The 22,400-nt window shown below is 48.5% G+C and overlaps 3 protein-coding genes across 5 annotated transcripts in view; all 3 read right to left on the minus strand.

The window, feature by feature from the left end:
* Positions 1–9,118, minus strand: part of LOC8036016 (replication stress response regulator SDE2) — a 33,376-nt gene extending 24,258 nt beyond the window's left edge. The window contains exons 1-2 of one of the 2 annotated variants that reach the window (XM_029976140.4): positions 9,080–9,118; positions 3,823–3,940 (exon numbers count right to left, since the gene is read on the minus strand). In XM_029976140.4, the coding sequence (XP_029832000.2) occupies positions 3,823–3,940; positions 9,080–9,103 (142 nt within the window). In that variant the 5' untranslated portion in view covers positions 9,104–9,118. Of the gene's footprint in view, positions 1–3,822; positions 3,941–8,312; positions 8,578–9,079 lie in introns of those variants that run through there. The other variant, XM_002401320.5, reaches the window with a different exon arrangement.
* A 3,757-nt stretch (positions 9,119–12,875) lies between these two features.
* LOC115315057 lies at positions 12,876–14,015 on the minus strand. Its single transcript, XM_040215537.1, has one exon. It carries the CDS (start codon positions 13,974–13,976, stop codon positions 12,888–12,890), a length of 1,089 nt encoding a protein of 362 aa, XP_040071471.1. The 5' UTR covers positions 13,977–14,015; the 3' UTR covers positions 12,876–12,887.
* A 561-nt stretch (positions 14,016–14,576) lies between these two features.
* LOC115310885 (protein FAM110A) overlaps positions 14,577–22,400 on the minus strand; it is a 75,004-nt gene continuing 67,180 nt past the window's right edge. For both annotated transcript variants that reach the window (XM_029969348.4, XM_029969349.4), the window contains exon 3: positions 14,577–19,305. In XM_029969348.4, the coding sequence (XP_029825208.2) occupies positions 18,395–19,305 (911 nt within the window). In that variant the 3' untranslated portion in view covers positions 14,577–18,394. The remainder of the gene's footprint in view (positions 19,306–22,400) is intronic.

Raw genomic sequence — 22,400 nt, forward strand, 5'->3', positions numbered from 1 at the left:
CTTTGAGTTGTTCGGTGCTCGCGAAGTTAGCACGAGCGTTTACAAGCCTGCAAATGGTACCATCGTGTGCATGATACTCGTGTTTGAGCATAGCCTTCTTTATTCTACGAAGCCTGTCAAATCGCGAAATACTCTGGTTTAAGGCTTGCCGCTGTCGTTTGTTTCTGTTTGTCGCTTTAATGGGGCTCGGGCATTGTAGATCAACTAAAACTATATCTGAAGATCAGTCCATGCTCTCTGCTTTGCCAACCCTGCGTATGACTATGATAAACACTGACGGTGTGTATATTAGGGTCAGATCACGTGGCTGATAGTTCTAATTGCGAGTTGAGGAGGGGAAAGCAATTTCGTTTCTTTCTTTCGACTGTCTGCCATTTCGCGGAGGGGCAAACTAATGGATGCTTTTGTAAGTTATCAACGTCAGGGATTACATCTTAGCGGTATTTATTGAACTTAAGGTAAAAAAAAATATGCTGCACGACCCATTTTACATGTATGCACACCCTTCAGGCTCCCAAACATGTTTTTGTTATTGCTGAACTGCCTCAAAAAGTTGTCCCGAGACCAGAAGTGTTAAAGGGTCTAAATGTGACGTATTAGTCCGACGTTACATGGAAATATTAGTGTGTACGGAAGGGATACCTGAAAAGAAAGATCCTAGTGGCCTCAGGGGGATAGCAGCCGCTCTAAGTCTCACAGGAGTGTCGTTCTCAAGTTCTCCAAGTTTCGACCGCCCTGTATTTTGTTTAAACTTCACAGTGTGGTGCAAAGTAAACGCAAGGAAGGATTACTGTTAACAAGTGACACAAATATAATTGTCGAGTGAACACCACTCAATACGGAGCAGGCAATCCCTGAGGAACAAAAAGTATCTTGAGGAGCAACTAAAAAAAAAAGGGAGTGGGGAGGGGGGTAGTTTTATAGCATACTGTGTCGTAAAGGTTCCTCTGCCCCGCATTTTCGGCGCAGACTACAAAGCGTGGCCTGGAAACGGTAGTGACAGATGGGTAGTTGGTAAAACTTTTATTTGTAAAAACACTCTTGCCAGAAAGCACGTTTTCGTCGTGCGAGTTACTCGCGCCGTGCCTAACGACGATTCACCAACAAGAAAAATGTGTGCCTCTCAAATACACAGCTTGCACTGAGCGCGAAACTTTTGCAGCGTGCATTTTGCCCCACCGGATTTGATATTCTCAGCAAGAACAACTCGCAATGACAAAAACTATCTAGTGCGATTACGTCACGTGCAAACCATGTTAAATACTTCAGCTTTCTGGTGAAGAGCGACGTTCGCAACACCAGCAGTAGACGTCCAAGGTGTAAAGTTGTGTAGTATTTATAGCAGTCTCGCGATGATATACAGCAGCCTTATGAGATGTTGGAGCACATGACTGATAAAGAACAGAGTCGTGAAGTAAGGTCCCAAAACAAGTGCACGTAAAACCTAAGATAACATTAGCCTCCCGGGGTGGTATCTCGCGACGTTTCGAGCTGAGGCAAGCTGATGCCCAAAAGTGATTTATATTAGAATTGATAAAATCTTCGTTTGCCCTGCGCGGAATGTATGTTTAATTAGGAATATCATTTTATGCATTTCTATGCATCTCTTTTTGCAGTAAAGCGTTGTGTAAGGGAAATATTTAGAAAAAATTGCGTGTCATCTCCTTATTTCTGCCCATTTCGTGTATTTGCCTTCCGATATATCATGTGACCACAGTGTTTTTTGGCATACCCTGCAACCCAGTATTTTACACTGCAAAACAGCTAACAAAAGTATGTTGCCGAAGACTCAACAGCTGGCGTATTTTCGAGTATCGTCCTTCCGTGTCGGTCTCAGGCGGTTATGTGAACTTCATAAAGTCAAATTTACCGATGATAATAAAAATATACTTAATTCCTGTCTGAATATTTGGCAGCATAAATAGAAGATCCTCACCTCAAAGATGTATAAGTAAATGTACCTTTAAATTATCTGAAAGATGTTCTGCAAATCTTTTTCGGCGCTCCTCTATAGACACGTTATAGGTGATTTGGAAAAGCTTTAAATAATTTTTTTATTATTTTGAAGCTAATTTAAATAACTATGTGTTCCTCACGCATATATAACTTCTCAAATATATAGAAGTTTATTATCGCCTTTTTTATGTGTTTTTATTATCGCGTTTTTTACTGGAGCGAATGATGGAACTATGACGATTGCACACTTAAACTCTCAGAAAGTGTCCGATTAAGTAGCTTCCGAATTGAGTAGAGCACGAAATACCGCTTTGTTCTATTTAAGAAAAATCATCAATTAGCGAGGGTGATGCTCATTTGCAAATTAAATTGACCGGCATTTTGTCAAGAGCAAACCTCAACATCCAGGCTATGCCAGTTTATCCAATATAAGAAAATGTACACATGGGTAAGCACTGTTTTAGGTCAGATTCGATCTCAGTACGAAGGCGCTCATAGATTAGAGTGAACAATTTCAGCCACTCCTTTTCGCATGATTCGTCGCCCGCATCATGGTGCTGAGAGCAAACAGTGCTAGTTAGAAAAACAAGCATTGCGATTGTCGCTTAGTGTTTCTATAAAATATAGACTGGAAGGACTTGTCCCGTGACCTTCGTGACATTTTGAAAATTATATTGCCTTAAGCTCAGTCGTCTCGTCATCATATATATATATTGTGAAACGTATTCCGTAAAACACATTTTATGGTATATATGGCAACGAGGGGCCCATTTCATGATTTTATTCACTGTAATTAATTCCTTAGTTCAAGGGCCAAACCACGATTCAACATCTGATACTGCGATACAAAGTTGTACCAATCACGGGTATTTTAGGCAACCTACTTCACTTCGCGAAAACATTTTGATTCAGGTAATATGTACGTGACTCTGGTAAACGAAGGGATGTTGAGTCGTATAAACTCGACGTTTTGTATGTTAATGTAAATTTTCTTTTCTTGTTGTGTAGGAATAAATAACAGAATTTTATAATTTTGGTACCTGAAAATAAAACTGGATTGAACAAACGATAAAAAAAAGAAAACTATACACTGTAAACAACTTATTTTTCGTGGGCTCAATATTTCGCGATTTAGGTCAAAGCTGAAGTTTTGGAATAATTCGCGGGTTGTAAGCGGAATAATTCGCGGGTTGAGATTCCACCGCGGTGGAATCTCAATATAAATTTCAATGTGTTTACATTTTACCGAAATTGTTCGCGGGACCCATTTTTCGCGAATTGTAGGCGATTCTCGAGTTTCATGAATAGGTCCTCGCAAAAATCAGATCGTTTACAGCAGTTAGTTTCACGGCCTAAATAGTGCCTATTGACAGAACAATGCGGAAAATATATTCTCAATTTAGCGGTTCAAACCGGTTCGAACCGGTTCGAACCGGTTTGAACCGTTATTTTTTGCGCCCCGGAACTGAACCGGAACTGAACCGAAAGCCGTGAACCCGAACCCGAACCGAACCGATAAAAATATCGGTTCGACACTCTGGTTCCAATGACCGTACTGCCGCTGGCACAGCAACAAGTCAAGTTTAGGGGTTCTATGTACCAAACCAACGAAGGGTATCTGGCACGCCCCAGCAGAGAACTGGGGATTAATTTCGACTACATGGAGATTTTTTATGTGCAACCGAGATCTCGGTAACACCTTCTCCGCAGTAAGCCTCCGTCCAATTGCAGGCACCTCAGCCAGGATTCGGACTCGCCACCTGGTGATTCACGGGCCGACGCTTTCGCTCGGAGCCACCGTACCGCCGACGGCACGACGAGATGTGGCCGGCGACGTGTTGGGGGAGGACGCGGAGTTGTGCTCACCTCCCTTGCCGCCAGGCAGAGTGGAGACACAGCGCAGCCAGTCACCCGGACGAAGTCTGTCCCCAGGCTCCAAGCGGCGCCCATGGCGCAGCAGCTGCAACCAGTGCCCGGGAATTCCCTGTGCAAAACAAACATAGTAGTCAATGTAGCTCGATTAAAAACATACTTTTAGTCTATTCGGTGAATTGCTAGATCAACTCGGTCAAGAAACTATGCTACGGAGGCAAGCTTCCTCGCGTGTCGCCCGAAAGGGGACGCGCAGTACGAAAACCGTTTAGGATTTTACTTTGAACCTAAGGGGACATGCACTATACTCCACTCACCCGTAAGCTGAGACAGCGGTGTCTCAGCTTAGGGGTTAGTCCTGTGTCGTCACCTATGTCCTCTAAACACGGTGTACAAATCGTGATGCCACATACCAGGCATGCGGGCGGGCGCAGCTCGGTGCAAGGGTGAAAGTGTCATCTGCTACGATTGGCTATCTGCTACACTTGATGATGCCTACACTACCTCGGCCACAGCTTGTGTTTTAGCGCAAAAAAACGCAAGTCGAGCAAGCTGCTAGCGTGGCCTGTGGGCTTTGTTTAGAAAAGTATGAAACAAGCAAACAAATTGCCCGAAAGCCCCAAACACGACGTAGGTAGCGCAAGGTGGGCTGCACCGACATGGTGGTATTGACAGCGCTGCTGGCTTCACCCGGTAGGATTAGAAGATTTTGGTAATTTCACACATTTCAAACTTAGTTTGCCAGTTTGATCAACTTCTAGGTGGAATTAGATTGAAATATTTTGCGTGTGGCCTACTTAGGTGATACTAAAAGAGAACTGCATTGTTTTCTTAATATACAAAATAAGATAAAGTTGCACTTAAAAAAAAAAAGTATTTTAATGCCATTGCACAAGGCTTCTGATGAAAAATGCATTGGGACTGTTGTGTCCCAACTAAACTGCTAAAAAAAAAATGTACTTTTTATGTGTTTTTTAAGGTGTTTATACTTGAGACTGGTGGCAACTGTTAACGTCCATTTCCTCTACCGATGACTAACTCCCAGTTAGCTCAGTTGGGGAGTGCTAGTCTCGGAGAAGTTCCGAGATAGGCGTCCAGACCTGGCCGAAATTTTCAGCAGCACAATCGTCACCAAGGGGTGCGAGATGCGCTACATCTCGGAAGGAAGTCGGATCAATTTAGTCTCGCATAAATATCCGCCACCTCGGGAACATCCCTTAAACCATTAACAACACTACCCGAGTGTTCGCCGAAATGTCGGTTGTCTCAAGCCGAAGTCGAGTGCTCACAGTGCTCGCATCCAGTCCACGAGCCGCATTTGACTACTGTCATCAAGGGCTAATCTCGGTGACTAAGTTATCGAGCTTTCATATTCAAAATTATGCCACGACAGAAAAGCTTCTGGGTGAGTGGCATCACTCCCCCAACTGCTAAAAGATTAGCAGCTGACAATTCACAACCCCATCAAAAGCTTTCTAGAGGTCAATAAAAATTAAATCTACCGGATCACTGTTGGCATGGGCCCAAAGGCCTTACAGAGGGGGGTGGGTTTACAATGTACAAAAAGTAAAATAAAACTAGGAAATCATGAAACACATCCTAGAGCCGGTGACAGGTTAGTAGTAAAGTGAAAGTCCCTCCCACATCTTTGTGCTTTAGCAGAGCGAATGTTGGAGAGGTGACGACCTCCTTTCCAGTGTTCGTACTGCTAAAGTCGAAAGGGATGGGAGGCGCTTCCACTTTACTACTAACCTGTCACCAACTATAGTAGTCTGGTTACAGCATTTTTAAAATCAACAGGATTAAGAATTGTGGCAATGGATGTGGGAAGATGATTTCAGGCAGCAGAAGTACGAGGTATGAAGGATTTAAACTAGATACTAGTGCGACGCTCTGGAATCCTGACTTTGTGTGGGTGATCGCTGCGGGACGATATCTAGAATGGTAGATGTTCACATTTCGAGACAGGGTAGTGAAAATATCTTTTTTAAAACAAGCATAAATAAGAAATCTTTCGGCATAAACAGAACTTGGGCAAAGACAAGCTATTTTTCATAGATGTTAAGCTCAATGTACGATAGAAATCAGAAAGAATAAAGCTCCCAAATCTATTCTGGACAGCCTCCAAGATGCTGACAAGTCCCTCAGTGTTAAAGCCACAGACAGCAGAAACATACTCCAGTTTTGACCTGACTAGTGTTTTAGATAAAAGGGGTTTCAGAACTGAAGGAGCTTGGAAAAAGTTGTTTTAAGTAGACAAGCATGCAGTTGGTATTAGAAATGGCATACTGAACATGCGAGTCCCATGAGGGATTAAAGGAGCTGTGCAACAATTTCAGTGCTTTGCTTAAATAATTTGGGGGTTGGTGTCTCAACCTTTCTAAATTAAAAAACAAAAAACCGCTTTTGCTTGCATGTCCGAGTTTTTATATTCAAAATCGACAAAGATTGAGGTTTTCGGCACCTCTCAACTCCTTCACCGTCTTCCGAGTCACGTGCACTGTGACGTCAATCGGGGTCGCGCAGAGTTCCGGTGAAGCTCTCTCTCTACAGCCATCAGCGACCAGCGAGAACTCACCCGCTCGCAAGCATATGACCACGCGCTTGCGTGCGTAGAGCGATCAACATGACGAAAGGAGGAAAGTCGCGTCCGGGTCCTGCCACCCCCGTCCGGCTCTGCCCCCGTCTCCCCCCCGGTTTCTGGCGGCTGTTCGCAGTAGCAGATAGAGCTGACGGTTCTGTTGACCTCGAATAGATGGCACCACTAAAACTCCGTATAATAAAAGTTTTGTCGATGATACCAGGTTTTTGACGCATTTATGTATATGTTGGAATGACAAGATTTATAGAAAAAAATACTTTTTATGGAGCAGGTATTTGCACAACTGCCTTACTTTTTACAAGTCCCCCTTTGACATCACGCTGCGTGGTTCTCATGGGCGCCGCTCGCAGCTGCAGGTCGGGAAATATTATAATTTTTGCCTTGCGATTACGCGGAGGAGTCGCAACATTTTAAAGGAAGATGTGTTTTCTGTCCTTCGTGACAAGATAAACAATGTCAAAAGTAGAAGATGCAGATTCCTATAACGTTAAAATCGTTGCACAGCCCCTTTAATGTTACAGAAATGCCCAGATATTTGTAAGTGTCAATGTTTTCTAATGACATGTCATTAAGAATATTGGAAGTAGGTCTGTTAACTCGTCTGGAAATGGTCATGTGTTTACACTTTTTAACGTTTAATGACATGGGCCAAAGGTTCCACCAAGGTGATATAGAATCGAGGTACTTTTGCAGAAGTGATATGTCAGAGCTGTTAGCTATTTTACAATATACAACGCAGTCATCAGCAAATAAACAAATGGAAGAGCAAACATACAAAGATAAAGTCATTAATATAAATGAGAAAAAGCAGGGGGCCAAGCACACATCCTCGAGGCACCCTGGATGTTACCGGAATTTCTGATGAGTCTGTATTACTATAACTTATAAATTGTCATAGATTAATCAAAAATGAGCAATCCAAGAAAGCACACGAGGTTCAATATTAAGTTTGTCGAGCTTAAAGAAAAAAAGCTTACGGAGACACCTTGCCAAACGCCTTGGAGAAGTCCAGGAAAACAATGTCAATTAATGAACTACAATCAAGAATTTTATTAAAATCATTTGTGAATCTGACAAGTTGCATTTCGCACGAAAATTAATTACGAAAACCGTTTTGGTTAGTGTTGAAGAATGAGTGTTGGCCTCACGAAATTCAACCCTATGCTATTAGAATAAATAATATGTCCCATCGTTTTACAGCAAATACATGCGAGTGAAATGCGTCAAAGGTTAGGACAGTGTTTATCCCTAGTTTTGTGAAATGGAATCACCTTTCCAGGTTTCCAGTCATCTGGAAGCTGACCTAGTGAAAGAGACTGCTCAAATAGTTTAGACAAAATGATGGGTCTAATATAACGAAAGCGAAGCAAAAGGGAGCAACGAAGACAGACCTGTACAGGCTTTCATTCTATTAGTATGTACGTCAACACGCTCGTCCAAGTCTCCGATGGAAGATTATTATGCTATCAACACTGGATGACGAAGATTGATTGATGATTTATTCATTTTTAAAATGCCAGCCGGATTTATCATAATGGGATCCATGAGAAAGAAGAAAAATGGCTAGTCGAACAAGTGTCGGGAGTGGTGTCGCGCGCCTCATTTTTAAGCGGATCCTGAAGGGAGAATAAGAGGTTCACATAAGGTAATGTGGAGGCATTTGAATGCTCGTTCGGCGCTTGGTCTGGCACCCGATCAGGCTAAATGGCGCTTCCAGCGACTTTCGCTGAATGCGCGTTTGCTTGTGGCTGGTTGGTGCGCCCTATCGCCGTCAGCATTCGCTTAGTACCGAATGTCACTGCTGCGGTGATCAATGGATGCAACGACGTGGAGAAATCTGAAACCGTTAACAAGAGCAGCGGAAGGAATAGCTGCATCCTACCTCACGTTCGGCAATCATGGCTTGGACATCTACCGTTCGTGGGAAGCTGTCGTCGAAATGTACGCACAAAGTTCTCTTCGAGAGCAGCGACTGCACGAAAAGCTGCATGTTGACAATAGATCGGTGTCCTTTCTTCAATACACAACTGCGGCCGCGACAACACTGTCTTGTTGACTGAAGGCTGGTCGGGCTGATTGCGCGACCACAGTGACCACAGTGCACGACGACTGCGCGACCAACAGCAGCAACCGCTGTGAGGCTTGGATTGGATTTGGGAGGCTTTAAAGTCTTCTTGGCTTACACATTTTTTGGCGCTTAAAAATCTTAAAATAATATTTTACGGTAAGGAGGTGAAAAATATAATCAAATAATTTACTACTTTTAATAGTGAAGTATTGCAATTGACACCGTAAGTGATAAATACAACGCTGGATTTTGGCTGGATGAATAAATGAATGGATATATGAACGTTACTTGTAACGGGCGGTAGCTTGCGCCGCCTAGCCTAAGTCTAAAAAGACAAACATATCTTCCGCCCTTCTAAGCAGTGGCGGATCCAGGGAGGTGGCCCAGGGAGCTCGAGCCCCTCCCGAAAATATCAGCCCAACCCCAGCCCCCCCCCCCCCTCCCCCTCCCCCAAGACGATGCTGCGCGGACTGCACAAAACAGAACCTGGCGCGAAACTTTGGTGGATTAAAAACGTTTGTATTCGAGCACAGAACATTCGAACTTTCAAAGTACAAAATTTGAACACTTTACAGTCGAACCTTTGAGATGTTTGTCCAAACCATCTATTGGTGTCGTTTCCTGCGACTTGCCAGTTAAGATGATAAGCAGGGGCCTCAAACGCCAAAACGCACCTGCAAAACAACGTGGCATAAAGAGAGAGAGAAAAAAAAAAGTGTATTAATTTGACAATGGTCTTTAGAGTAGCGTACTTCACCGTCGTCCTCGGAGTGCTTCGGCCGACCTAAGGAAATTGAACGTTCCATTTTGCTGGGACCTCCTCTCCCCCCTCCCCCTCATACAGCATTTTGTCATGGGCGCGCGCCCCCCCCCCCCCCCCCCCCCTCACCCCGAATCAAAATCCTGGCTACGTGCCTGAACGTCGCCATCCCCGAACAGAAGAAAGAATGTCGAGAAACAGAAGATTTGAGCACGACAAAAATATGGAACCCTTCTGGCGGGCGTCAGGGTGTGAGGTCTTTGAGGGTAATTACTTTCCTTCGAGCACCCTGGTCCTAGCGAGCTGCCTTCGCACTTATGAGTGGGAAAGGCTATGGGCTCCCAACTTCGAAAACTTAAATTTTCTAGCCATTCCCAAAAATTCATTCACTGAGGCGGAAAAGAAAAGAGGAGCTAGCGTTATTGTGAACGATCTCAACGTTCTTGGCTGTCATTCAAATCCCCGCGTAAATGCATAGGAGAAATGTTTGGCTTAGACCAAGATGGTCAAGCCTACACCCTATGGCCACACTGAATGGCAACGAGCAATTGAATTTGATTCCAGGATTTATGATTAGAGTTTGTTTCTGTATGGTGTCAGAACCGACTAAGCTTGCTTGTTTTGACCTTTTATGTTAAAACAACGAGTGAGGCTAAAAGTGTACTAGGACATAATTTTATAAAACATTCGAACTTATTTCTTAGGCTTTATTGTATTTCGCACTCTGGTGTAGAGCTTTTTGACAAATGTTTCGTTACATAATAGCCGACGTACAAATTTCCTGTGGCAATATCAAAATCTGAAATTTATTATGAGGATCCGAAAGGAGATGTTGTCTAATTGAACTCGACGCCGATGATCAGAAGCTCTGTCGCATATGAGTAGGGTTCCGTCTTTTTGGTAAATACTGAAAAACCCGAAAATTAACTTTCAAACTAGAACATTAAACTTCAAACTGGGTCCTGGGTGGCGGGCTGGCAGGCGCACTCGCGTACGGGTTTTAACCTTTCTGCACAGCCGTGCACACCACCCAGGATCAGATTTTTGCATGCAAATAAATATTATTATTATTATCAAATCAAAGAAAACGGGAAAAAGCCAAATTGGAGCTGCCGTTAAACATATGAAGTCCCAGATTCACGGGAAGAAAAGCTCTATTACAGCTTTATTTTGTTTTGAACGGGAACACCGCCTACACTGAACTGTCCGCAAGGCTGTTTCTTCTTTCGGACTCCTTATCGCCTTTCTTTGTCTTATCGGTACGGGATTCACGCGCATGCTCCATTGGAGGTAAGGGGATCCGATGGCCTTTCTTCTTCAAGGTAAGTGCTGATAAACTCCGGTCTGTTCGCGAGTCAGCCCTGTCAACCTCCAGAGCGCACTCTAGCTAGCTAGAGCTTTCATTGCTCAACAACGCGTCTCCACGCGCATGGTGGTGACTAGCTCGTACGTTTGGTAGGGTTTCGTGTTTTCGTGGATGCTTTTTCGGGGTTTACTTTTTCCCGCGTATTCAGTGCTCTTAATCTGTGACAAAGTTTGGTGTTGGAGGAAAAAAACTGAGTTTATCGGAGGTTATGTTGAAGAAAATGTGGCATGTGGAACATACGCGTGACCCGAGTAATGAAGACATCCCCGCACCGGCAAGGAAAAGAAACGAGATGTGGGGATCCAGAGCAAAAGCCAGCCTCGCGGACAGTTGATCGGAGGCAATGTTTTGTGCCAAAAAAACTGTAGATGAAGATTTTCTTCCCGCAAAGGTTGGTCTTTTTGTTTTGTTTATATATATATATATACAAGGACCGATTTTGATAAAACCGACTTGGGGCTTAAGTTTTGCGGTTTATCACGATGTATTGAAAAACCTAAACCATAAATCTCTCTACTATTTATACGTGTGTTTAAACAAAGATCTTACGCGCAGTGAGGCACGTGTAAGTTCGCTCTTTACAAATTTTACACACAAAAAATAAAAGGCACCATCTGTGAGCAACGCTGCACAAAGTCGTGGCGCGATAGGTTAAGAAACCGAATTTTCCGGTCGATTTAAAGAGCCTGGCCGCTATTTGGGACATCCGGTAGAAGTCCGTGACCGAGCGTTGCTTTCTCGGCCCTGCGGGCGGCAATATTGCGACAAAGGAATCCTACTAAAACCGATGTGAAAAATTGCAATCCCTCGCTTTTCAGCGGGCCGCCAGCGGATCAGCCAGCTGCGCTATGGCATAACTTCCGAGGAGTCATTTGTGCTTTACGTTGGTCTTGGCCGACGATTAGTGCTGCTTCTCGCGTCTTTTCTTTTGTAGTCTGGCAGTTGCTGCAAACCTTAGACATGTTTTTTTTTTTTTTTTTTTTGTATAAATATTTGTTTCTTATCCCGTGAAATCGCACGCAAGAACGCGAAAAACCATGTTTTAGCGACTCGTTGACGACGGGTGTCGCGGGAGACCGGCCTTCTTTTGCAGTGTCGAGCATAATACACACGTCCATAAGATCCTCGTGCAGGCGGTCCTACGGCGAGCGAACCTCGTGCCATGAAAACCGTTGTCGCTCGATCGCGGGACAATCAAGTTTGGACTGCAAGCGATTCCCAACTTTCTTGTCCGGAAGCAAAAGGACAGACGTATTACATGCACTGTGTCACCACTGAACGATTTTCTTTTCTTTTTTCAGTTCAGCGCGGCCCAGGTCGCGGGCGAGCTCACGTTTTGACCAGCAACATCATAAATGCGCAAAAACGTTCGCTACAACTGTCGTAACCAAAGCAGTGAAGTAAGAAAAGCTTGCTTCTATTTTTGAAAATACTCACGCGACGGAGCAGGTTGAAAGCATAGTTGAAAGTACCGGGAAACGAACGTGACGTCACTTGGCCATCCTCGAGTAATTGAGTAGCTAGGATGGATGGATGGATGGATATTGGCTATACACTTTGTAAAGGGCGGTAGGTTGCGCCACCTAGCCTGAGAAAATGCTTTCCTCTCCGCCCAATTTCTTTCCCTCAACATCCCTGCTACTAGCACCGGGCCGCGAGAATGAGTTGAGTTGAGTTGAGTGCTTTATTTTTTTTTTTCCAGAAAACGGACCGTTTTTGCTGGCAGGATGCCTGCATGTCACAGCCGATTGGGGGAAGGGGGGTTGGGAATATAGGTAAGAAAAAAAAAAAAAAAAAGAGAGGGAGAAAAAAAAAAACAAAAAAAAACCGGTCGCTTGTTATCGACACGCCGTGGCGCGGCGGGCGGCGCTGTGATGTCGTCCTAGTGTTCGTAGATTGTGGGTAGGGAGCCTTCATGTGCGCTTTGCTAGGGTGATGCCACCCTTTGTAATACCACTCGCCGACAACCCAGCAGCCATTTTGTTCCTCGGAGATAATCCGTGGGGCTTATAACCCTCCCGGAAACAAGCACCTTATCTCAGAAGTTCGTAGCAGCGTTGTGGAACCCACGGAGGGAGGATTAGCATTTTCCCCCTCGGATGGGATTACCGATGGACACAAAGGCCACTTTCCGGCGCACGGGGAAACAATAAGAGAAACAAAATGGCGGTGGGAGAGGGTGTGGGAAAGGGAAACAGGCAGTTGGCATCACTCTATGCGAAGCGCACATGAAGGCACTCTAATTGTGGGCAGCCCTGGGCGTTCACATAACGTCTGTGAGGCCGGTGCTGACCAAGTAGGTGGCCAGCGCACGGAACGCCCGCTCTGTCCCTGCCCGGGGCAGCCCGGGTCGCAGCAACTCGTCCAGAGTGCCGCTGGGGCAGCCGAGGGCACCGTATGCGTGCCCCAAGTTCGCCCGCGCGTCTGAGAAGCGCGGGCAATGGCACATCAGGTGCTCTGCGTCTCCGTGGGCGCCGCAGTGCCCGCAGCTGTCATCGAGGTCGGTCCTCCACCTCGCGCGCCCGGCGGGTGTGAAGCTGGAGCCGGTACGCAGGCGGTGCAGGACGGCCGCCACGCCCCTCGTCAGCCGCCTGGGGAGCCTGGGAGGAAGCGGCCCGCGCTCGAGCTCGGGGTGGCTCAGCGCGACTCGCCGCCGCACAAGCAGACGTGCGTCCGCGAACGGCGGGACTGGCGAGAGGGGGCATCCAGGGTCGTCGTGGGCCCAGGCAGCCAGTTGGTCCGCCCTCTCGTTGCCGGACGTCCCGCAGTGTGACGGTAGCCACTGGAAGGCGATGGTCCAGCCCTTGACCTGAAGCTCGCCCACGCGCGCCACCACCTCCCTGGCCAGCAGTGGTGAACGGTCCGGGGAGCGGAGGAGGCCCAGCGCCGCCCTCGAGTCCGCCAGTACGACGACCCGAGCCGGCTCGTTCTCGTCGAGGAGTCGCAGGCCAAGCTGCAGCGCCGCGAGTTCTGCCGTGGTCGATGAGGCATGGAACGTCAGGCGCTCCGCAGCGGTCCTCCCTGTGTCCTCGCGGAACGCCGCTGCTGTCGCCGTCCCGGTGGAGTCACGCACCGAGCCGTCAGTGTAGAGGCGTGCCCAGCCGTGGTAGCGCTCGTCACAGTGATGTTCTGTGAGCTGGCGTGCCACTGTTGGCTGGACGTTCCTCTTGGCACTCAGGTTGCTCACCAACAGCTCAGCAACCACGACTGGCGGTTCATTCGGCGGAGGAGGTGCCGTGTAGCGGACTGGAGCGCCCGCGATGTCCCGCAGCCGCGTCAAGGTGTCGGCGAGCTGTGCCCGCCGCCCGCTGATGCGTGCGACGAGGGATGCGGCGCTCGGAGTTTCTTGCATCCTGATGAGGTGCCGCAGTGCCCGCTCGCCCGCCGTGTTCCGGACTGACCTTTGTACAGCACTGATGTCGCTCTCAAGCCGGGAGAATGAACTGCCAGGCTGACCAAGTACAGCACTGATGTCCCTCTCAAGCAGGAAGTTTCAGTTTGACAGTATAAGCCCCCAGAACAAAACAGATCCAATTTAACAAAACTAAAAAGAATACCGAAAAACAAACAAAAATGAAAGCCGTTTACTCTAACTCCCTGTAACGCCGGATTAGGGCGCAGCTCTTGGGGAGGACGATGGAAGGGTACTGAGGGATAGGTCACTCCCTGAGATCACGTGACTTCGGGGGGAAGGGGGGGTTCACGTGACCTCACGGTTACGCCGACGGCGACGACGATCAAGTCGGAAACGGGCACCCAAGAGCAGCGATGCTGACGTCACTGAAAAATATCCCGCAATATAGAAAAAATTAGGTTGATACGGTCGCTTTCGTCCGGTTTTCCTTCCCTTGAGGGGAAGGGAAAATAAATATTTTCCTTCCCCTCAACTTCTCCGTCCTTTTTTCGGCACGCACGAGCCCGTTCGATTGAAATCCTCCGTCTCAGCCAGACCTTTTTGCTTCGCAGAACCGTCGCGTAGCGGGCATGCCGGTAACAAGTCCGCCAAAGGTCTAAACACACGAATCTCCTGGCTTTCCCCTTCGGCCCAAAACAAACGAGCCCAACCACATTTGCACCACTGTACAATTTATTAGAAAACGCACGAGCAATAGAAGCGCCGCGTACGAGAGGCTACCCGAAGGAACAGTACAAATAAAGCTGTCCCACTGCCTCCCATTTGGGGCCTCCTTCGATGACGACCCTGGTTTGGGAGACCCATGTAATACACTCTCTCTCAAAGGTTCCTTTCTTTTCTTTTTTTTTTTCTTTTTTTTTTTTTGCGTGTTTAGCGTGTTTTTGGACCTCCTCCATATCGGCCCCTGAAGTGCACCTTCCTTTTGCGGGGAAAAAAGCCACGGATAGGCCGTGTTCCAGAGGGGTACGTAACGTCCACAAACAGGCTACGATGCAAACAGTCGACTCGGCGCATTGCCCAGTCTTTGAGAAATATACCATTTGGCGCGCTATCTAGTAACTGCTGCGCCAATTATCGGAGCATTGTTTGGGCAGGTGTTCGGAGTATGTATGTTCGGAGTACACCGCTGTTTCAGCGTTCGGCGTCCAATAGGCTCATCTCGTGTCGAGAACGAGTGTTGTTTCAGTCAGGGCTTCCCCGTGGAATTCAAATTAGGAGGGGTGTCTAAATTTTTACGGGGGCATTGAGAATAGAGGAGTCATTGCGAATTAAGGGAATGCCTTCAGAAAAACAGGGCCGGGGGCAGTGTTGGGCAAAGTACATCTAAAAGGTACTTCGAGTACAGTACAAAGTAAGTGAGACGTTATGTACTTCAAGTAAAGTAGTAAGTACACTGGTTGCAACGTACTTGAAGTAGAGTACTATAAACACAATCGACTTTCAAAGTAAAGTACAAGTATTTTAACACTTTCATGATGCTTTTTCATTTCCCTATACTGCGTTTCTTTAACTGGTATGCATTGCCCAGGAGTAATCACGGGTGCATGTCCTATTTTCGAAAACAGCGGCGAATATTTGATAAAGTCAAGTGGCCACTGAGCAGTCAACTTCAGCAATGGAGCCAAATTCAGAAGTCCCACTTCTAAATTTGGCACCGCTTGCACTGGATTGTTGCACCCAAGGGGGTTAAATGAACTAGGAGAGAGCATGACGTCAGCCTCGTAGCTTCCGCAAGCAACCCTCTCATAGAAGAGTGTCCTCTTCTTTATGAAGAATAAAAAAAAATAGTGAGTGCGCAAGCGAGCTGGTGATAATTAATCATAATGGGACACCTGAGATTGGGATGCGAAAAAATTAAGGAACTTTTAAGACGAAGGAAAATACAAAACATAATGTCTCAAAACATTGTGACATCCTCCTCTGTTGTCTTTTTCTTCAACTTGAAAGTTTAATTTTTCCACACCCCAGTCTCAGGTGCTGCATTATGATTAGTTTTGCTCTCCTAATATTTTAAACCTCATCCCTCGCGCTGGCCGACCGAGAAGTAGCGAGAGTTAAAAAAACTACGTGAAAAACGCCCCCAAAACAAACGGAGCGATGCGTCGTCTGCTACGTTTTCTGGAGAGAGTAGAATATCCCTCTCAGTATTTCCTCGGAGTCAACAAAGCATCATTTCGTGATACAAATTTAACAAAACCGAATTTGGGGAATGTACTTTAAAGTCGAGAGATGTACTTCCCTCGGAAAGTACCAGAAAAAAAAGAAAAAAAGATACTTTAAGTAAAGTACAAGCACATGCTCAGCAAATGTACTTCAAGTAAAGTACAAGTTTCCTAAACCTACTTGAAGTAGTACTTTAAGTACAATGTACTTAAACTACTTTTCAACACTGGCCGGGAAAGTGGGGTGGGGGTGTACGGCCCCCCTAGGGGGTGTGTAGGGAAATCACTGGTGTCAGTGTTTGGCGATGATTGGGATCCAGTCATACGCTCCGTGCCCAAGAAATGGCGACCACCAATTTTGCCCGATGGACTTTCCAAAAGGGCCTGTCAACACCCGTGAAAAGGAACACACACTCTCGTTCCTGATGCCGTTCTACAGTAAAAAAGAAAGCACCGGATGTACACTTGCTCCTCTTAAGCTGACACCGTCCTCATTTTCTATAGAAACCGCAAAGCACTACTGTCACAAACTCGAAAGAAACATTTGCAAAAAAGAGGAAATTCCGCAGTCGCTGTAGGATTGTGCTCTCGCTCCGCTGGTACGGCCCGATGTGAGAGCAACGAGGCAACGAGACTGTCAGCACACAGGGGCGGTCTACAAAGGCCAAGTTTCGAAAAACGGACCTCGAAGGGCCTTTGATTTCTTTGGCCTTTGATCGAACGAATGCTTACCCGCAAGTTTGAGCTCTTGCGCGCAAGGTTAGTTGCCCAAGTCAGTTATAGCGTGGGATAGGCATTTACATACAAAAGAACAAAAAATCAAGGAGCGAACGCCTTTTTTGTTTCTCAATTGCCCTGCCATGATTCGTCACGCTCGAGTTCGCCAATGGTATGCGGTGTCTACCACACAGCCTCGGAGCTGCATCTGGGCAGAGACAGAGCGCGGACCTGGCCCGACTAATTCATTACACTAAAACCAAGCTGGTCCACTTTCATCGAGCCGGTGCAAAGCGCAAGCTGTCTCGTTACTCGTAACCGCAACTCCCCGCTGTATGCGAGCCATTTTCGCGTCTTACCCGTAACCACCGCCTTCACTGCCAGCATGGGTCTCGCGCCGCACCAAGAAAGCGCGAGCGCCGTCATTCAGTACCATAGCCTTCTTTTCTATATACTGACAAAGCCTGGCAGATCGCCACGAGAAGCGGCCGCCGAAATGGAAAAGGTGGAGCGGCAGACAACGGGTGAGAGAGAGCCACGTGACTGGCGCCCCGCTGCGGCAAGACGCCGAAACACACTTCTTCCGAGCCTACAAATGTGTTTCGGGTCCTCGCCGCTGCTAAAGCTGTGCGCTGACGTCCAGGTTCCCCGAGAAATGGCTCTTTGAGGCTCTATGCTACCAGATCCTCGCGCTCCGAATCTGCGACCGGGCACTCAATGGCTCCGTCGTCGAACTGCCAGGCTTTGGGAGTATAGAGGAGGCTATGTGAACACCCGCAAACAAACACGCGCGGTCCCCTTTGTGAAACCCTCCAACACAGACTCGCAAAAAACGTGCGTATAGCTCTGGCTCCTAGCCCTATTCCGTATACGCCTATTCCATTCGGGTAGCCTCTCGTATACGTGCAGAAACGATGCGGGGCAAGAGACGCCCCCGGGAGGTGGACCGGCACGCCCGAACGGGGAAAGCCGCCGTGCGGAGGACGACGCCGTCTCCGGCGCGCTGCACTCGGGATGCTCGACGAGAAACACACGCCGTTCTCCTATTGCATAGAACCCAGAAAGTCACGAGGAGTGAACCTTTGGCCTAAGGAAGCGGTGGGGCTCCGACTCGAGCGGGAAACTCTGCTGGCGTCGGAGGATCAATGCCCCCAGGTGCCCGAGGTGTCTCGGCACCGGTGGAAAGGAACGATGACGACGCGGGGCCAAACGACACACCCGCCGGTCGTGGGGCAGAGTCCAACGAGTGCGAAGAACCACGAGCGGGGCCGGCCCCGCGTCGGTGACGGGAGGAGATCGGAGGCCGCGCTGACTAGACTGACAAGAGGAACATTTCCAAGCACGGCTAGAGACGGAAATTCTTGAGCACACGCGCACAGCGGAGAGTCGCCTGAGGGCCCATGCACGCGCCGACCCGTGGGGACCCTCGGCGGCGCAACCGGAGGTACGCCCGGGAGCGGAGAGACGTTCCTCGGGTCACGAGGCCGTGCCCGCGGCCCGGCGGCAATTGAAGAGCCACTTGATGACCCGCGCGTTCTTTTCCACGATGGACGTCTCGGCGTGGTCGCCGAGGTTCCGCAGCGGGCCATGGGAGCCCGCGTCGTCGTCGCCGCTGCCCAGGCTCGAGCAGCGGCCGGCGGCCGAGTCGACCGAGCTCACGCTGTCGAAGAAGCGTGACGCCGTCGAGGGCGGCGACGGCGACAGCACCAGACGCCAGGCGCCCGCGTCCAGCCCCAGCGAGTCGAAGAAGCGCTCGGGGGCCGCCGGCCGCGACGCCCGCGTCGGCTCGGGGGGCCTCCGGTGGGCCACGTCGGACTTGGAGCGCAGCACGGGCCGCCGGGGGCTGGGCACGTCGCGGGGCGGCTCGGCCGGACACTGGCGAAACGAGCAGCTCCGGCCCACGTAGTCGGACGCCGTCCGCGGCCGGGGCTCACACGGCCGGCCGCCGCCGTCGCCCGCCGGGTCGCCGCCGGACGCCCTGCGCGCGGTCGAGGGCGACAGGTCCGGCAGGCTCTTGTGCGGGGCCTCGACACAGTCCCCCGCGGCGATAAGCCTGCGCAGCTGCAGTTCCAGGCGGCCGTCCTCGCGCACCGAGCGCTGGCGGAAGGGCCTCCGCTGCGCCGAGCACGTCTCGGACAGGGCTCGGGCCCGCATGGGCGGAGACGGGGGCCGCAGCGACGGGGCCCTCTGCAGCGCTGCCGCCGGGGGCGACGCCCGCAGGCGCTCGACCAGCTCGTAGGCCGACGGGGACCGCGAGTCGAGGGGCCTGCACACGGGGACCGCCTCGGCCCCGCCGCGCAGGCCCTGGCGGCAGTCCAGTAGCCGCTCAGACTTCACGTACTGCGCCTTGCTCGCCTCCAGCCGCTCCACGGCGCTCCGGCGGTCTCCTGCAATCGGGGCGCACGGTGGGACACGGGTCAGACAGCCCCATCCTCGATGGAGGAAAGCCAGATCGAGAATGAACGCGGCGAAAAGTGCCGAGTCTGACTTACCCAACTCGTGTTAATTGCCATACACGAGAAGCGTGCCACATTAATTTACATTGTCTTTTCCTGCAGATCCCGGTCATTTGGAGGTCTGTACTTTGTCCGCCCTTTTGGACAGACTACCCCTGAAGCCGAAATGCCTTTGAACCACCCGTGTGGCAGCCTCGATCTCCATGCTCGGTGAAACCACTTTTTGAGAGTCCCTCACACGCTGACAGTTGCTTCCAGCTTATCAATGAACGCGAAACGGCGTCCTCACAGTTTCTCTTTTTCTTTTTTAGGCCATTCAACAAGTGATAACCGCTGGGGGCCCGGGCAGGCCAAGCCCATGCGTGCACGACCAAAACGTCCGACTAGTCGCACGTGTCAGAAAAAACGGCCGAACTCGATCAGGCGCCGGTCAATCGGCCTCACACGAATGTGCAAGACGCGGTGACTGACCGGCGGCCTCGTCAGATTCAGCCACAGGTCATATGACCAGTCGGACGTTTGGTTGTGCATGGATACGCCCCGACCGGAACCCCAGTAATTATACGTTAAAAAAAAAAAAAAAAAAACATTAAAAAACTTTGAGGCCGCCATTTTGCATTCATTGATAAGCTGGAACCAGCTGCCCAGGTGTAGGAGTGAGGCATTTCCAAGAAGTGCTTCCACCAAGGCATGGAGACGCTGCCACACGGGTGGTGCAAGGGCATTAGGCTCTAGGGGGAATCTGTCCAGAAGGGGGACATATCTTTACAAAGAAACCGAAGCGGTTCTCTATTTGAGAAAAGACACTTACATGGTCTCCATTTAGCCTTACCGTCGAATTCAGAAACCTCACTCAAACTACACTCAAACTGAAGGGCCCCTCCAATTCCTCGAGGAAGGCGCGAGGGCCGGCGCTAGCCAATCGCGAGGACGGATCCGTCGTCGCGATTGGGCAGCGCCGGCCCTCGCGCCTTCCTCGAGGAAGTGGAGGGGCCCTTCAGTTTGAGTGTAGTTTGAGTGAGGTTTCTGAATTCGGCGGTTAAAGTTGAAGAATATGAAAGTTGCATTTCAGATTGATGTGCCAAGTAGCTATACAGCAGCACTTTCCAATTAACGCTAAAGCCCCCCCCCCCCCCCCCCCCTTTTCCCGGTACGTTCGGTGGGACAAGATACAGAGCACATTTCCACACCTTCCGCAAGTCCAGAAATCAAAAGCGTTGCACACGCTTTTTCATAAGCAACACGTGCAAGGCAGCTGAAACCATAAGGTATGACGTAACATCTAGCAGTTGCTTTTTGGGTTTTTCTCGCTCTCATTGATACATTCGGGCCAAATGATTGTGATATTCAAAGTGACGCAGCAAGAATACGCTATAGAATTCACCTCTAACTCGTTTTTGTCAAGAACCTCTTCAGCTTCCCTTTACATGACGGGTATCTGCAGCAAAAAGAGAAGTGCAAATCGACATGGTACGCTCCTCGTACGTTAACTCTGAGCACACGACCAGTGTTCGACGACAGCATGTAAGACTAGATACTAAATGATAACTTTATATTTTCAGATAGCCTCGTTGGAGATTATTACCTCACAATCTGTTGGAAAGCTGCATTCCATGCGAAAAGCGCTCTGCGCGACTGGATCCGGAAGTTTGATCGAACGCGGTTTCGTCGGACACCGTTTCATCGAAAGTCGTTTCATCAAACGCCGTTTCATCGAAGCCGTTTTATCGAACACAGCCTAGGTGAGCAATAGAAATTCATAATCTTTGAGATAGTTTAATTTTACACCGGAAAGATAGCAGTGTTACTGTAATGACGTGAGCCAACGTTACTAGAACACTCAGTTGGAAAACTCGCCGTCGAAGCTTGGGCCGCTGGCGTCCACCGAAACAGAGCTAAATACGACAACAGCGCCACTCTTTACTATTTGTGTGTACTGTGGTCACCTCGAGCTCTTAGAAAGCCTGTTTTTGCGTAAAAACAAACGGAAAAGACTCTTTTTGTATGAAATTTGTTGGAGTTTAGTACAAAATGATGGGCGCGTGATGTTTTTAAAATCTTTAGTTTGCAGGATTTTGCGGCACAATTAATATTGTTTTTGTACAGCCACGCCTGAGCGGTGCTTTCAGGTAGCGCGTCGCGACCTAGGTGCATTTTAACTTCGGCAGTAAAAAGTCGTGGCATGTCCGCTGGGGTGATGGGGGTGGCACCCCTGTAACCTCTTCCGCTGTATCTGTTTCGGCGCCAAAATGGCCGATTAAAGCCATAATAGAAGTCACGTGCAATTCCTCGAGTGGGCGCTGCGGGAGAAATGGCGGCGTTGTGTTCGTCATTAGCTCGGCTCTCGAGGACAGATCGGGGCCACTTTTTCAAAGCTGTCTCTATGGGAGTTTCCCAACTGAGTGTTTTAGTAACGTTGACATGAGCCAGACACATTCCGGTTGTCAAGGTTGACAACCGAAAACACAAAGTCCGCTAAACATAACGAAAACAGTGAAACTTTTTACTACATTACAGTTACAAAAATATTTCTAATTTGTAAGGTTCCTTTTTCTGCGAAGTGCGTAATAAAATTTTTTAATTTGTCTGCTACTTCTATTTCGTCTTAATAGTAACTGATGACTTGTGCTGCTAATACATGGCCTATAAGAAACAAAAAAAAAAGCACTGACATTATTTTTTTTTTATCTGATATTTTTTGGGTGCAGCGCCGAAGGTATCGCCGAAAATATCAAGGGCGTATCCGGTCCTTGAAGAGACGTTTCTGCTTCAAGAACAGAGCCATCCTAGAAGCAGTGGCCTGTGTTTACGTCGCATATGAAATAGAAAGACTCCCCTTTCGTACATTTTTCGAAAGAACTGCCGGCATTTCGGCCTATGTCCCTAAAGAGGGAGCTCCTGGGCTGTCCCTAAAGAGGGAGCTCCTGGGCTAAAATTAAAGCAAAAGGAGACAAGCAAATACAAAAGAAAAAGGTAGAGAATAATTGAATATCTCTAGAGGAAGTACTTTTCATGGGTGAACAAAT

Source organism: Ixodes scapularis, unplaced genomic scaffold (assembly GCF_016920785.2).
Source record: "Ixodes scapularis isolate PalLabHiFi unplaced genomic scaffold, ASM1692078v2 ptg000005l_1___fragment_3__unscaffolded, whole genome shotgun sequence".
Lineage (NCBI taxonomy): Eukaryota > Metazoa > Arthropoda > Arachnida > Ixodida > Ixodidae > Ixodes > Ixodes scapularis.

Bases quoted from the DNA above. Each gene is read 5' to 3' on its own strand.
- LOC115315057 (XM_040215537.1), bottom strand. From the start codon at position 13,976: ATGCAAGAAACTCCGAGCGCCGCATCCCTCGTCGCACGCATCAGCGGG.